This window comes from Arachis duranensis, chromosome 8, assembly GCF_000817695.3.
Source record: "Arachis duranensis cultivar V14167 chromosome 8, aradu.V14167.gnm2.J7QH, whole genome shotgun sequence".
In the NCBI taxonomy this organism is placed as follows: domain Eukaryota; kingdom Viridiplantae; phylum Streptophyta; class Magnoliopsida; order Fabales; family Fabaceae; genus Arachis; species Arachis duranensis.
In genome coordinates this window covers 5,567,483-5,583,243 of record NC_029779.3, presented here as the reverse complement: position 1 = coordinate 5,583,243, position 15,761 = coordinate 5,567,483, and the positions used below count along the sequence as shown (strand labels likewise).

Here is a 15,761-nt window from a genome sequence, read left to right as displayed (position 1 = left end):
CGAGTCCAATTTCTTAAAGAGGTTTAAGGCTCCGTATTTGCATAAACTGGTGTTATAGCGGTTAGATCTCCACCTGTTAACCCATTGACTATAAATCTCTCCGCAGTCATGATTTTGTGCTCCTGTCAACCACTTGCAATGATCACGACCAAGGTCGAATGCCGGACCTGGTGGAAGCTGTTGCATCCCGAACTATCCTCTAACTCGATCTGTCGGGGGCCATTCTATGCACTCGAACAATACTAGCGGCGACTACGTGGAGCACACAAACAAATGGGCAGCGAGGTCATTCGGAATCCCCACTCCCATATACGGCCGCCATATAAACTGCACATTAGTTACCAAGAGGCTGATTAAGAAAACTATTCTTCTAAATAGAAATATTGGACATTAGTGGTTACAACTTACATCGTCAACTCCCATGTCATCGAGTCCTCGCCTAAAATACGCAGTAGGCCTCCGTATATATCTTGTATATCGGCGCCAATAACTCCACCTAAACAAAAATAGAATGATTGCAACAACAACAACAACAACAACAACAACAACAACAACAACAACAACAACAAATTAATAATAATAATAATAATAATAATAATAATAATAATAATAATAATAATAATAATAATAATAATAATAATAATAATAATAAAACAATACCATCGCGCAAGTGGAATACCAACATCGTCTAGCTGATCGCGAGGTATAGGTGCCAGGAGCGGCATACGCTCTCACGCCCAAACAAAAATTAGTATCAGTGGGCCATCTATCTCTTTACAATTGTATCGTGATGCACGACACAACAATCTGTATAGGTGTGCTAGACTGGCTGCCCCCTAACTGTATGCTGAATCCGATAAAAATCCTGAAGTAGCAGTAGAAACTTCGAGTTCAATGAAGTGGTCGACTTATCCGGAAACACAACTGTTCTGAGCACCCAGAAAATGTGTGCCCGGATGTACCGCTCAACAGACTCCTGAGTGTCACACGGCTTGGTGTCTTTACACCGCCAGACCCATGCAAGATTAACCTTTTCCAACATGTGATCTTGCAGACCGGGCTCCCGACTAAAACACGCAATGCAGTTCTCCACCAAAAACTGGTGATTGCTGTCTGATCTACCCGTAATGGGCTTTCCATTAATCGAGAGACCAAGAATATAGGTCACATCTTCCAGCATCACCGTCACTTCACCGACCGGAAGATAAAATGTGTGAGTCTCTGGCCTCCAGCATTCCACCAAGGCACTCAGTAGTGCAGAATGACCTTTCATTTCGCCTACTCGTAAAACATGTTGAAACTTGAAACCTAATGACTGCTAGTGACGCTACAGCTACCTCGTTAAAGATCTCTAACGGATCTAATTTTCTAAACAACAAATTCCTGATAACCTGCAAAAAAAATATAATAATCATAATAATCACAACAACATTACTCATGATAGTAATTATTATAACAAGGTTACTACTACTAATAATAATAATAATAATAATAATAATAATAATAATAACAACGTAATTCTACTCATGATAACAATAATAATAAAAAAATTATTTAATTAACTATACAGTATTCTATTCTATTGTTATTATTAATAGTAATAATTGATGATAATACTCAATAAAATTGTTCAAATTGTGGCTTGTAAATAATCTTAGTAACATAAATTATCTTAGCAGCACCTTGAGCAACAACACCTTGAACAACAATGCCTTGAGCAGCAGCAGCACCTTCTACAACAATACCTTGTTGGACACTAACTTCATCACCAACTTGATTATCAACTTGAGTATTTTGTGGGATTTTTTCACCAGCTTTATTATCAGCTTATTCTGCAGCTGTTGCTGCCTCCTCTACCTTTAGCTTTTTTGCAACTTCACACCCCCTTGTAGTGTGACCAACATCACCACAAGTTCCACAAGTGAACTTGTCATATTGTCTCTTTAATTTTGTGGACTTTCTGTCTTGACTGCCTCCAACAGGGACCTCATGTGCATCCTTCTTTCTTGCATAGAGCTTTAGTCTCCCATGTGATTTTGGTCTTGTCGAGGGTAAGCAGTGAGAGTACTCAGACTTGTCCCACATCTCTTCTCCTTTTATCGGGTTAATATGAAACTCATATGTCTTATTGTAAGATCCCATTGTCAACCATGCATGAACATAGTTCTCATTCAAACATACAATAGCCGCGATGGCCTGACGACAAGGTAATCCTAAAAAGAAGATAATTAAGTGAATATGTTGTAGTATTTAGAAAAATAAATCCAAAAAATCTACATGTCTATTACCTGATAGCTGCCATGACCAACAACTGCATGTGTGATTTCCCAAATCAACTAGCACGTTGTGCGGCTCACCATAAACTTCAAATATGACTTCTGCAGCATCACCAAACCATATAGGTGTTTGGTATCTACTGAAATATCTCTCCTTTGCAAGCCTACTTTGTTGTATAGAAAGTAAATGTCCAATATGACTTGCCAGGTTAAGTTTATTTTTGGCCATGCTTGTCATGGCAATCCTCCTAACTTTCTCTAATAGTGTAAGTATTAGCTTTGATCTATATGGCTTGGTGGCTGAGTTGAAAACTTCACACATGTTGTTGCATACATTGTTGTTTTTTTGGGTGTCTTTGTAGTGCGCTTTGCTCCAGGATTGTTTGGGGATCTTGTCCAGATACTCACATGTCTTCACATTGATAATCTTGAGGGTTTTCATATTTTTGTTAAACTCTAGAACTGTCTGTGCTCTAACACATGCCCACAACAATTATTTCAGGTGCTTGTCCTTTCATCACTTTTAGAAGTTATGCCACAAGTGCCATGCACAAAATCTGCGATGCACATTGGGCATAACCTCTTGCAGTACCGGTATGAGTCCCTGCAATTTACAAGTGACAATGGTAACAGTTCAGAATGACTATGAGAATGGTACCAGTTCAAAATTCACAAGTGTCTAATGCTCAAAATATACCCTGACTATACATTCATTAATTCCAAATAGTCCCTAACAGAACCATCATTAGATCTAAACAGTCCAATATATCATATATCGTGCTTCTCTATAGTACATTATACGTACCTTTTGCATGTCACTCATGAAACACCAGTTATGCTCCTGATAGGAACCGATGTCTTCATGCAAAAGTTTCAAGAACCACTTTTAAGTTGTTGTATTTTCAATAGGACAATAGCCCATACTATGGGGTAGATGTGATTGTTTGCATCTTGCCCTACATCACACATTAGCCATCCTCTATAGAAAGTCTTTAGAAACGTTGGATCCAAACCAATCAAGGGTCTACATCCGTGCACAAACCCTTACATGCAACCTTGAAGACACACATAAAAATTGTGAAAGATAGGGTCTCTCTCAGGTTGTGCATTTACACATAGTTTCACAATAGATTCTGGATTTGACCTCAGCAACTCCTCTGCATAATTCCTAAACTTGGCATATTGGGCTACTTCATCACCTCTCACAATCTTCCAAACATTTCCTAAAGATCTTGTAATGTTGATCCTAGATAATTGAACTCCAATTTTTTTCTTGAAATAGTGAAATACCTCACAATGCCTAAAAGTAGGTTGCTTCCTTACCTTTTTGTTAGGATTTCAGTAACTGATTTTCTAGTTGTATACCTATTTTTTGTTTTTCTCTCATAAGTATGGTCATCATTAATGTCTTAATCTTCCAGCATGCATGCCTTTTGTTATAAGAACAATAGACTAACCAAAGACACTCTTCGTTTTTACAAACAACTCTAGTTCTAATAGTGTCATTCTTTGAATACCTTACTCCTCTTCCCTCTTGTAAAGTATAATTTGTAACAGCCCTTTTTAAAGCTTCCCTAGTTGTAAATTTCATCCCTAATTTCAACCTGACATGGCCAAACTTGGCAACATCATAGAAAATTGGATTCACAACCTGGTCTGCCTCGTCAACAGAATTTGGTGGAGTCCTCAGCTCATCTGACTTTCAAGAATCACCCGAAAATAAACCTGCTTATCAAATTACACTAAACTAAATAAATAACTCTAAACAATATGCTTTAGCAAACCATAGATTACATTAAACTAAACTAAATAAATACAATAAATAAGTCCAAAAAATATGATTTAGCAAAAGAACATGGAGTACAATAAACTAAATAAATAAAATTACTCCAAACAAATATGCTTTAGCAAACCATAGATTACATTAAACTAAACTAAATAAAATAAAATAAATAAATCCAAACAAATATGATTTAGTAAAATAACATAAAGTACAACTAAATAAATTACCAAGACTCTATTTATCTAATTCATATCCTCCATTAATGGCAGCTTGCTTCTTCCTTTTTTAAATGTTTCTACCTCAGATTTAGTGTTAGATTCTGAAAATTCAGGTGGCAGATGTGGCATGTAAAGGTTATCTTCTGCAGATTCATATGAATCGGATGATTCATCATCAGCCCCAATGATTGACGTTCGAGGTGTCTTCTTGCTAGTAAATCTTGTCACAGATTTTCTAGGTGACTTTGTTGAAGTGTTAAATTTAAAGCCACCAAATTTTTTTGTTGGTTTGGTGGTGGAATTTCTCTAAATAGTTTGTGTAGTTTTTACGTTTATTTTTTTTTGAGTTGGGAGAGTGGGTGTAATCGGATTTGGTTGAGACGATGGCTTAGTACTAATGGGATTTTTTAGGAGCAATGGAATTCGACTGTGATAAGGGCATGCTAATAGTGGGTTGTGGTGTGAGCTGTGGTGTGGATTGTGGTATGGACTGTGGTGTGGGTTGGAGTGTTAGAGTCTCTTACTCAGGAGGGGGCACACAATTGACTTAGAATTATGTTGGTTTCCTTAACACAATTGTGTTGCTCTAAGTTATTCTTGTCACCTCTTCCACCAACACATCTATCATCATCAGACAGTTCCATATAATATATAAACTCAGGGACAGAGGGACCATGTTCAAAATAGATATGGATGACATTACCATTTTGGCAGAAGAGGCTAACCATATTCCTTAGATCCTGGTCTAATTTTAACCTTCTCAAACCGTTCTCTAAACCATCTTTAGGGTCCAAGTACCAGCAAGCATCAGCTTTATCATAGCCCAACTTCTTGTAGGAACCAGTTATGGCAAAAACATCCAGTTAATCTGCATCAACTCTAAGTTGTTCACCAGTGCGACTTGATGTGTATACAAATCTACCATCAGAAACTTGGGTCTCGAACCTCCCTCCATGGTGAAAATAAGCCTCAGCCGATCACTCATATGAAAAAAGACAACAAAATATACCAGAGTTCACCATTACATCAATTTCGAATTTTCAAAAAATGTTAAACAATCACATACTAACAAACCATTAACTAACAAACTGTTAACTACGCACTATCACATACATTTAACTTTGCAAGCCAGAATATCACAAGAAATTAGCACTATGGCCAAAATAGAAACCCTAAACCCTAGAACACAACCACCAAAAAAATGAATAACATAGAATACATTCAAAAAAGTTAAATGCAAGTATCAGAATCATAACATATCATGTTAATCACCCAACTAACATCAACACAGTGAAAAAATAAAAATAAAAAATCAAATCCTTACCGTTCATCGTAGTAAATGTTTGAGGCGGATAATGTTGACAGAGATGAAGAGTTTCGCTGATCAGATGAGGGGACAACGGACGATCGCATTGACTTGAAGAAGATGAAGAGGTGATGAGGGTGATGATAACGTATTGCAATTTTTGGTGGAAAGGTAATGGGGGGACCATTTGAAAGATTTTTAATTGGGGAGAATAGATTATGGGAACAAATTAAACGACGTCGTTTAGTTAAGTGTATGTACACCTTAGCGCCGTTAAAACGTCTCTTAACTTTTGGACCAACGAAATTTACGATTCTGAGAGTGGATGACTTATTTGGTCATTTAAAAAATGGAGAACTAATCTGAAGCAAATTGGGAATTTCAGGGACCAAATTAGACATTACCACAAAATAAAAAATAAAAAAATTGTGAAATATAATTCTAAATTAGGATAAATTTGGATAATTGAAGTGTGTTTTTTTGTTTGATAGATTTTAGAGTCCAGTCTAACAAGAATATGCAGGAATGGACAAAATTTTACTTATTACCTAGCAAAATTGTTACGAAAAAGTATGATAAAACTTTTCATCTAACAAAATAACGAACAATCCTTATCCTTAGTAAAATTTTAAAACCCAGTCATCTGACTCTTTGATTTTATCCGATGTGTCAACTCCTCTTTTATTCTAGCATTGGATATCTCCTGCCGGAATATGAGATCTCAATATATAATATATTGTCAATACATTATCAAAAAATATTATCACATACTTATATTTGCAATTACTTTAAAGATAATAGAAAAATTTATTCTAGTACAGAAAAACCACTCAGTCAAAATGGGTAAAATCAACGTTCGCTTGAAATAAACCACCACATGATCTTTGCCTTTTATCTAATGTATAGTCACATTTCATTAAATAAATTCAATGATACAAATATTATCTGCAGAGAGAAAAGTTCTTCCTTATCAAGGATTTGCGAGTTCCCCCCTATTTTTCCCACTCCTAAAATGTTTCCTCCATTTTTTGAACTCTGATGAAACAACAACTTGCATGTTGCAATCATGGGTAATATAAACTACGCTTGAAAAATAATATGTGTATAAGCTGAATAAATTTTTTGTTACTAAGTCTGTGATATTGTGCTTTGCTGGTTGACTTTTTCAGCCTCAAACATCCTTAACATTGATGAACTCAGGTTAACTTCACCTGAACCTCCAGAGACCAAATCTACAACTTCAATCTGCATAAGATTCACAGAAACAATTTCTAATATGTCATAGAAACGTTTCGACAAATTAGTTTCTTACTTTTCTATGTAAAAAAAAAAAAACAATAAACAGCTATACCTTAAACTGTGAAAGACCTCTTTCAGCTCTTTTTCTGTCTACTGCTAATCCTCCGAGCACTGTCTCTTTGCTGTATGAGAACCAACATGAGTCAGGTATCAAATAAATCAGTACTGACAATTTGAAAGTCATAAAATCACTTTGTATACTACAATTATTAGAAACCCAGAAGAACTCACAAAATTGTGATAGTAATGAACTTGCTCGGGTCTCTATCAGAACAACATTCTAATGATCATAATCATCAAGATCCAGAAACAACAAATAAAACCGGCATAACACAAGCTTGCAGACTTCAAACCTTACAACCACAGCCTCCAAATCTGCATCCACGATAGAAGGGCCATAAGGATATGTGATTGGTACAGCTTGCACTTCCAGTTCTGGCTTGATAGACTGCATGGTTTTGCATACCAATTTCGAATAAAAATTAATATAAGATTTTTTTTCTTTCAAATAAATCTTAAATGATATGCAATTGATGGATGGATGCAAATTAGGACATCATTCATTTTCTTCCCATCTACCCTTAGAAACTAGTAATACAAAGATACACCACTTAAAATAGACATGCATATGTCAACAAAATAATAAAATAAGTTCATCCATCATGAAGAGGGTAAACTTTTCTTAGCTAATAATTATGCACGTTTAACAGGGGGCAGGGGGGAGAAAAAGAAAAGTACATGAAATAGAGGCGATTACTTTTGATAAATTATATGTAAGAGCATAAGGAAAACATTGCCTTTGTACCTTTATGAAGATTTCAACATTGCGTATCCTTTCCTCAATAGGCTGTAACAGTTCAACAAACTGCAAAGTGGAAAAGGATCATATAAGGAAATTTCAAAACTAAAAGCAAAAGCAAAGCCTGAAGAGATGAGGGAAAGTGGCTCTTTTGTGAGTAAAATCCATACACCAAAAATTATAACTTGGTAATAAGGTGATCTTTCATCTTATAGTTGAAATTACCAGTAACAAGCTCAGTTCTACAATGTTTAAATCAATGAGCTCCTATACAATTTAATAGATAAGATTTTGTAAACATAAAAATATAATTCTCAATTTTCAAAACTGAATTTTTCTTGTTTTAGCATTCAAGTCTCAACTAATGAATTATCATGTCCTGGAGGCTCTTCAACCATGACTTTCTGCAACACAAACCTTACCTGATTAAAATTAAAGACACAGCAGTGTGGAGCAAATAAAAAAAATCCACATTTTCAATAGAACTAAGGATAAAAAGAATCCAATTCGCAACAAATCAGCCGGTTCAAAAAAGTTAAATGTTATATCAAGGTTGCAAGAATCGAACCGGTCAATGACTGATATAGTGACTGGTTCAATGGTCTAATTGAAGTTGAACTGTAGTTGAACCGGTTTAATTAAATATACAATAAAATTATGAAAAATTTAATATATAATTTTAAATATTTAAATTCAATTATTTTTAAAATAATAAATTTTAAAATTTCACAATGACCCAAGGAAAAAGATTAATAGTCAAATTCGTCCCTAAAAGATTACTCATTTTTCAAATTAGTCCTCAAAATTTTTTTAGTCATATTAGTCTTTGAAAGATAAAACGTAAGTCAAATTGATCCTTCCGTTAATAAATAATGACATGTCACGTTAAGTACCACGTCCACATGACATGATGACATGATATGTTAATGTCACGTGTCACAAGATGATTGGTTGACGTGTCAGGTCCGTGACACTTAGTACACCATGTGTCACTTGACAGGTAAAAAAATTATTTATAATCAAAATAGTCACTGAAAGTTCAGACGTAAGTCATTTTCATCCCTAAAATTTTAAAAATTAATCAAATTAGTCCTTATATAATTTTTTTCTTCATAATATTATATTTAAAATATTTTTTGATAGTACTAATTTTAATATTATTTTTTAGACTTTAATAAACAAAATTCTTTTTACATAAAATAATAAAGATAATTAAATTAATATAAAGTTATTTTGTCATTTGTATTTTAAAATTTTATATTTTTAAATTGTAATTTTTTTATAGTAAATTTTTTTTATTTAAATGAGTTTATCAAATTATTGTTGATTATATTTAAAAATTTAATATTTTGAATCTCACTAAATAATATAGTAGTTATTTTAAAATTTAAATCTTTTAAATTTATAAAATTATCATTTTTATTATTATTTAATTTATATGGTAGAACTCAATAATTGAAAAATTAATTTGTGAGATCACTTATTGAATTTTGCTATTTTAATATAGTTTTTTTTAAATAACTATATTTATTTAGTAAGATCTAACAGAGTAAAGCATTTAAAATAACTACTATATTTATTTCGTAAAATCCAAAATATTAAAACTTTTAGTATATAACTAGTAGTTATTTAGAAAAAACTATATTAAAATATTAAGATTCAACAAGTGATCTCACAAATTGGTTTTTTAATTATTGAGTTCTACCATATAAATTACACAATAATAAAAATTATAATTTTAAAAATTTTAAAGATTTAAATTTTAAAATAACTACTATATTATTTAGTGAGATTTAAAATATTAAATTTTTATATTATTTTATGTAAAGAGAATTTTGTTTATTAAAGTCTAAAAAATAATATTAAAATTAGTACTATAAAAAAAGATTTCAAATTTAATATTATGAAGAAAAAATTAAAAAAATTTATATAAGGACTAATTTGATTAATTTTAAAATTTTAGGGATGAAAATGACTTGTTTGGATTTTCAGAGATTATTTTGATTATAAATAACTTTTTTACATGTCAAAGTGACACGTGGCGTGCTAGGTGTTATTGATCTGACACGTCAACCAATCATCTTGTGACACGTGGCATTAAACTACCACGTCATCATGCCATGTTGTACTTAACATTATACGTCGTCATCTAACTAACGGAATGACCAATTTGACTTACGTTTTATCTTTCAAGGACTAATATGACTAAAAAAATCTTTTGAGAACTAATTTAAAAAATGAGTGATTTTTTAGGAACGAATTTGACTATTAACCCTAGGGGTGGTAAAGCGGGCCGGCCCGACCCGCCAACTAAGATGGGTTCAAAATGCTAGTCTGTCCCGCTTTATGGCGGATTGGTGGATCGGCGGATTAGCCCGCTTGACTTTTTTTTAAAACAATAAAATTCATTAAAATTAACCAAAAAATAATAATTAAAAAATCAAATACAAATAAAAAATAGTCAAACTATAATATAATCTTTTTCACTATCTTTTTTTTTATTTTTAACTTCAATAAAATTGTTCAAAATAATATGAGTCAATAGAATCATCTTTATTTTAAAAAATAAGTCACAAAATTTGAGCAAATATACGAAATTATAAAATAAAATAAATGAAGTTAATAACTAAAAGAAGAATAAAAACATAAACAAAAAGAAAGTGTTTGAAAATTCTATAATTATTAATTTTATAATAGTAATCACTTTTCTATTTAGTAAAAATAAATAAATAAAAATTTGTGGCCCAACGGACTGGCCCGCCCCGCCCCACCCTGCCAAAATCTGTCAATTTGGCGGTGCGGAATTTGATGATTTTTTTAATTTGGCGGGCTCCAAATTCTAACCCGACCCACCTTTTTTAGCGGATTTAATGGATCGGCTGGACGGATTCAACCTATTTTGCCACCCCTAATTAACCCCAAGAAAAACAAATCTACAAATCACTTATTTTACTATCAATAGAAAACAAATAAGAAACAATAAATCACTCATAAAAAAAATCACCTCCTGGATTCCACAAGAAGGGCACGCTGTTCTAAAGTATCAGAACTAGTATCTACTTCACTAGCTATATAGCTGCAGCCAGTGAAAGAAGCCCACATCATAACCACATACACATAGGTAATAAGAATTAACAACAATGCATTCAAGACATAATTGATAACCAAAGAACCAAGTGCAAACAAATTAAGTTGTATTATTTCAAAATTAACTTATTCTTCCGTCAGCCGTACATAATCACTTAAATTCTACATAAGACACACACATAGAGCAAATAAAGATCAAATTTTACCATTTTCACTTCTACAAAGTTGATAAATCACCTGGAAGAAAAAACTGCTTGTGAAACAAAAGGAATATACGCTATTTTTCTCTCAACTGTAAGACATTGTGCCTTCTGAAATTCTTTCAGCACGGCTTGAAAATATTTTGCGAGTTTGGCATCTACTATCTTCTTGCTTACTTGCAAACAAAAATTTGGAAATTAAAGGCAAGTTCATGGCTCGATCACGGGCTCGACAATGATGGACGTGATGAGGACAGAGACGACGACGACAGGTTCGGGCTCAACGACGACGATAGAGACGACGACAGGGATAGAGACGCTAACAGCAGTTCCGAACCGACCTTCTGGCGACGCGACAAAAAGAGCAGACCTTCGAGTTGTCACCGTCGACGCCGATAGCGGTGGGAGCTGATGGTGGCTGTTTTGCTTTGGTGACTTCCTCTGATAGGGTTAGGGTTTTTCGGAAGGGGATTTTGAATTTGAGAGAGAAAAAAAGAGGGAGGGGTGTTGTGTGTTCTGCTTGAGCTGGTTTTGTTTTTTGTTTTTTTTTTTGGGATAAAACGGCGCCATTTTATAGGGTGGGGTAGTGAACCAGAGGTTTAAGAAACCGGGTCAGTTTTGTCAATTTATTGATTAACTATCAATTTGACCGATTTTTTTCATCATATTTTTAAGAACAATTTTAAAGATCAACTGAATAGACTAAAAGACTGGTTTTTAGTTAATCTGATTGAACTCACTGGTTTAATTTTCAGAACATTATGTTATATCAACACATCCAAATCAAGAACTGGTTGAACTATAATACTAAAAAAAGAAAGTCTAGGGAGCCAGCAATTTTATTAAAATTTGGCCAGCACTTAACCAGAAAAAGAAAAATGAATAATCCTACACCATTAGATATAATCTCACACTATTAAAAATACTAATAATAGCTCATTTATAACTACAAATCATAAAATTTGTTGGCCTCCTAGCACTCCTTTATTAAAAAATAGTAATTCACAGGTCACAATATGATGGGACCTGGGCTACACAGCTTAAAACATAAAATTGAAGATTTAATTATACTACTGTGCGAGTACATGAAAAATCTAATTTTAGACATTGACACAAATAAACAAATAAGTTTACTTTCTCTTCTCAGCACAGAGAAAGAAGCTAATCAATTTTGAGCGAGAGTAATATTATGATATATGTAAAATGAAAAAAAAAGTCTAACCTGCTTCTTTACGAGCATAGGTCTGTCGCAAACTCCAATCACAATCCGGTGCCTTTCCAACTATGCTAAAGCCTGCTAAAAAAAGTTTCAACATTTCGCATTACATAGATACATAAATTGAAAATTTTTAAATAAGACAGAAAGAAAGGCGGTGGCCATCGTCCAATCGGTCAAAGGTGTCGCCATTGATGACAACTTGGTAGGTGTTGGGCGGAGAAAGGGTGGAAACTAGCATGGGATCATCTTGATAGGCCAATGGAATAGTTCAAATCAAGAAAAGGTGAACACATTCATGCACCATTTTCGCTGATTTCAGAACACAACTATTTTTAGTTCCAGTGTCACTTACTGTCACCACTGCTTTTCTTCTGCTGCAGGTTCAACATAACAGTAGAGGCATCTCCTCCATGACGTACGATTCAAAAACAACAGTCTAGATCTTCCGTTAGGTTGGTAATTCCTTGGGGCCGTCAAAGGAACTAGCATAGTGGTTGGTGAGAATACCATAAGTGCGACTACATGTGTGCCAATTATAATATTAGTATGGAAAATTTTACCTGACCAACAAATATTATCATGGTATTTAGCCAACAATAATTTATATTTATATTTATAGACGTTTTGTACACAAAGAAGCATATAATTTATATTTATATTTACTAGAATTTTGCACACATAAATCAATACAGTTTGCACCCACATTTTTCAGAGTTTGCACATATGATTAGTAAAATTTATTTGTTCAAGATAATTTAGTGTTTGTGTTGACCAAATAATGATAAAAAAAACTAAAATTTGCTGGATTCCAAGAGTTTCTCTATTATTATATTAAGGAGAAATTTCACCAAATTTTCATTATAATTGTTTAAAGACATATTTGATTCATAAAAAAATTAAAAAAGTACACTTCGTGAAGGTAGTTGATTATAGGTAAAATTCTATCGAAATTTCAACAGAATTTAGAAAGATATGGTGACTGTTTGTTTTAATATATGCTTGTCATTGTTTAAACAGTGAAAACTGACAATTTGTTGGTGGAGATATCTGAATTAAGAAAATATTATGCTAAATTTTGTTAAAATTATTCAAAGATATGTTTGATATGTAAAAGTTAAAAATTACATTTGGTGAAGGTTGCTAACTATAGTTAAAATTTCTATTGAAATTTCAAAAAATTAATATTGAATTGTATTGTTTCGTGAATTCTAGATTGTTTATAGTAAAATAATTCTAAGTCATTGTTTGTAGATGTATGACAGTGATAATGGACAACATGAGAAATAAAATCTGAATTCTTCAAAGGGATTGATCAGTTTGTTGCATATATGTTCAACATAAAATGTTATAGGTCTCAAGGGTATCTAGGTATCCATTAGCTAAGGACTTCAGATATAATCTTGCACCTTTATCGTAATGGGTTCAAGGATGGGTATTGGGTGTGGACTCAATACTAAAAAATTGATGAGCAGGTGGTGCGGAATTTCAAATAACAACTTACTGGCAAGTGTATCGAGTCGTACCAAGTAATAATAAACTCAGGTGAGTGAGTGTCGATTCCACGAGTATTAATGGCCTAAGCAAGCAATCATTGATTAATTGTTCTAGTTAGACAAGTTAAAATGAGAGTTTTGGGTATCAAATAACATTAAAGACAGTAAATTAAGAAAAAGCATGCAGTGAATGGTTGAGAAAAAGGTATGAGAATAGAGTTAATGTTTTGGTGATGTTTAAATATCTGGATTAATATTCAATGTTAACTACCTCGATCATGCAAAGATTGGGTTTATGGCAAATCCTAGGTGATTGAATTCCATATAACACCAACTCAGCTTTCTCTCCCTTAGAACATTTCATTCCACGCTAAAAATCAAAAGGGGGAGAAGAAGAAAGCTCCAAACCCTTGTTTCAATTTCAATCTCACTTATCTCTCAATCCGGATCTTTGATTGCTGCACCGTTTGTGGCCATGCAATTATCATGTCGAGCTCTACAAAACCCACCAAATAATTTGGTAGGTAAGTCTCAATTTCTCACCCAACTGTTCACTCCTTTAATTTTGAAATTTTGAGCATAGTGTGTTGAGATTTTGTTAAATTTTGGTGTTTAAGATCAAATTAGCTTTGTGAACTTGCTGGGTCTTGTCCCAAACTTCTGTTGGTAAGGTGAGGATCCTCTAAACCTTGTGAAATTATTGATATAGTAAACCTTATGCTGATTTAGTGATATTTATATGGTATATTAGATTGATTTATGTGTTGTGGAGGCAAATTGATGGAATTGGAGCGGAGGCTTGGGAGTGAATATTGGAAGCTTGAGTTTGATTGTTGGTGGCTGGATTTTTTTATTTGGTGTATATTCAGAGTTTTGACATTTGTGGAACGGTGTATTCTGTGGCGTTCTGAGCTTATGGAGGAATCGGCCAAGGTATGATTTTGGATTTTTATAGATAATATAACGTGAACACTTAGGTTAGATGACCGTAGGATAGGTTGAACTATGTGAACTTGATAAGGTTTAGTGATATTCGGTAAAAATGTTGAATTGTCATAAACTTTTGATGATGATTGATGAGAATGATTTTGAGTTGTATATTATTGTAAATGTTGAGCCTTTGATGATGATTTTGAGAATGATGAATTGTATAATTTTGATTGAGGATTGTTGGGGGTAGAAGTATTAAACATTAAGAATTAGTATGTTGAGGAAGGTATTGATTGACTATGAAATTGTGTTTAATGTTGTTTTGGGGTGTAAAACCTTGGGTTGAATTGATGTTATTGGTAAAAATAGAGGTTTGGAGATTTTGATAAAAACTTGATTTTTGACCAACTTCGGCAGGGCATAACTTGGCTTTTGGACCCTCAAACTATGTCAAACTTATTTCAAATAAAAATTGGGTCCGTGAAATTTATGCCGTTTGAAGAACAGACTAAAAATGGTTTTTAACAAAAAAGTTATGCGCGTGAAAAGTTTGGTATGTAAAAGTAATTTCTGCAGAACTTAACATCTTTTCACTACTTTCACTGGGCATGGGTATGCGAACACACACGTGACACGGACGCTGGGATCTGCCCAAACGTCTTGCGTACGAGGGCAGTGCCATGTGATGCGAGAAGTTTTCCCTGCCCAAGGGGCCCGCGTACGCAAACAAGGGTCGCATACGCAAGAATGGCAAATGACACCTCTGAGTACGCGAAACATGGCATGCGTATGCAGAACTCCTGTTTTGGAAAAGGTTTATTTTTGTGATTTGAACATGTTTCATAGCTTCTAAACCTCTATAGTTACCTTCTAAAGTCCCAAATTTAGTTTTTAACTATAGTGAAGTAGGTGAACTTAGAGAAGGAGTTACTTGGCAGTGAAAAAAGAGATTGGAAGTAATGATTTATGCTTGAAAAGTACTGAAATACTAAATATGTGATGAATGACGACTGTAACGATAATGATTAAATGAATTTGAATGACTATATGGCTTATTGCACTTCTATTATCTGAGATATGAGTTTCCCTAGGTAGATGCAGTGGCTAGCCATCATTCGCTCTAGGTTAAGACTCGATACTCTGTTAACCCT

At 33.5% G+C, this 15,761-nt stretch overlaps 1 protein-coding gene and 1 pseudogene across 1 annotated transcript; both read right to left on the bottom strand.

The window, feature by feature from the left end:
• Positions 1-1,827: 1,827 nt before the first annotated feature.
• Positions 1,828-2,718, bottom strand: LOC107460358 (uncharacterized). Its single transcript, XM_016078715.1, has 2 exons — positions 2,289-2,718; positions 1,828-2,213 (listed from the first exon to the last, which is right to left on the bottom strand). The coding sequence occupies exons 1-2, from the start codon at positions 2,716-2,718 to the stop codon at positions 1,828-1,830; spliced, it is 816 nt and encodes a 271-aa protein (XP_015934201.1).
• A 3,993-nt stretch (positions 2,719-6,711) lies between these two features.
• On the bottom strand, positions 6,712-12,452 carry LOC107460360 (phosphopantetheine adenylyltransferase-like; annotated as a pseudogene).
• Positions 12,453-15,761: the final 3,309 nt, after the last annotated feature.

Bases quoted from the DNA above. Each gene is read 5' to 3' on its own strand.
- LOC107460358 (XM_016078715.1), bottom strand. From the start codon at position 2,718: ATGAAAACCCTCAAGATTATCAATGTGAAGACATGTGAGTATCTGGAC. The intron at 2,214-2,288 runs GTAATAGACATG...TCTTCTTTTTAG, and splicing joins TTGGTCATGGCAGCTATCAG to GATTACCTTGTCGTCAGGCC.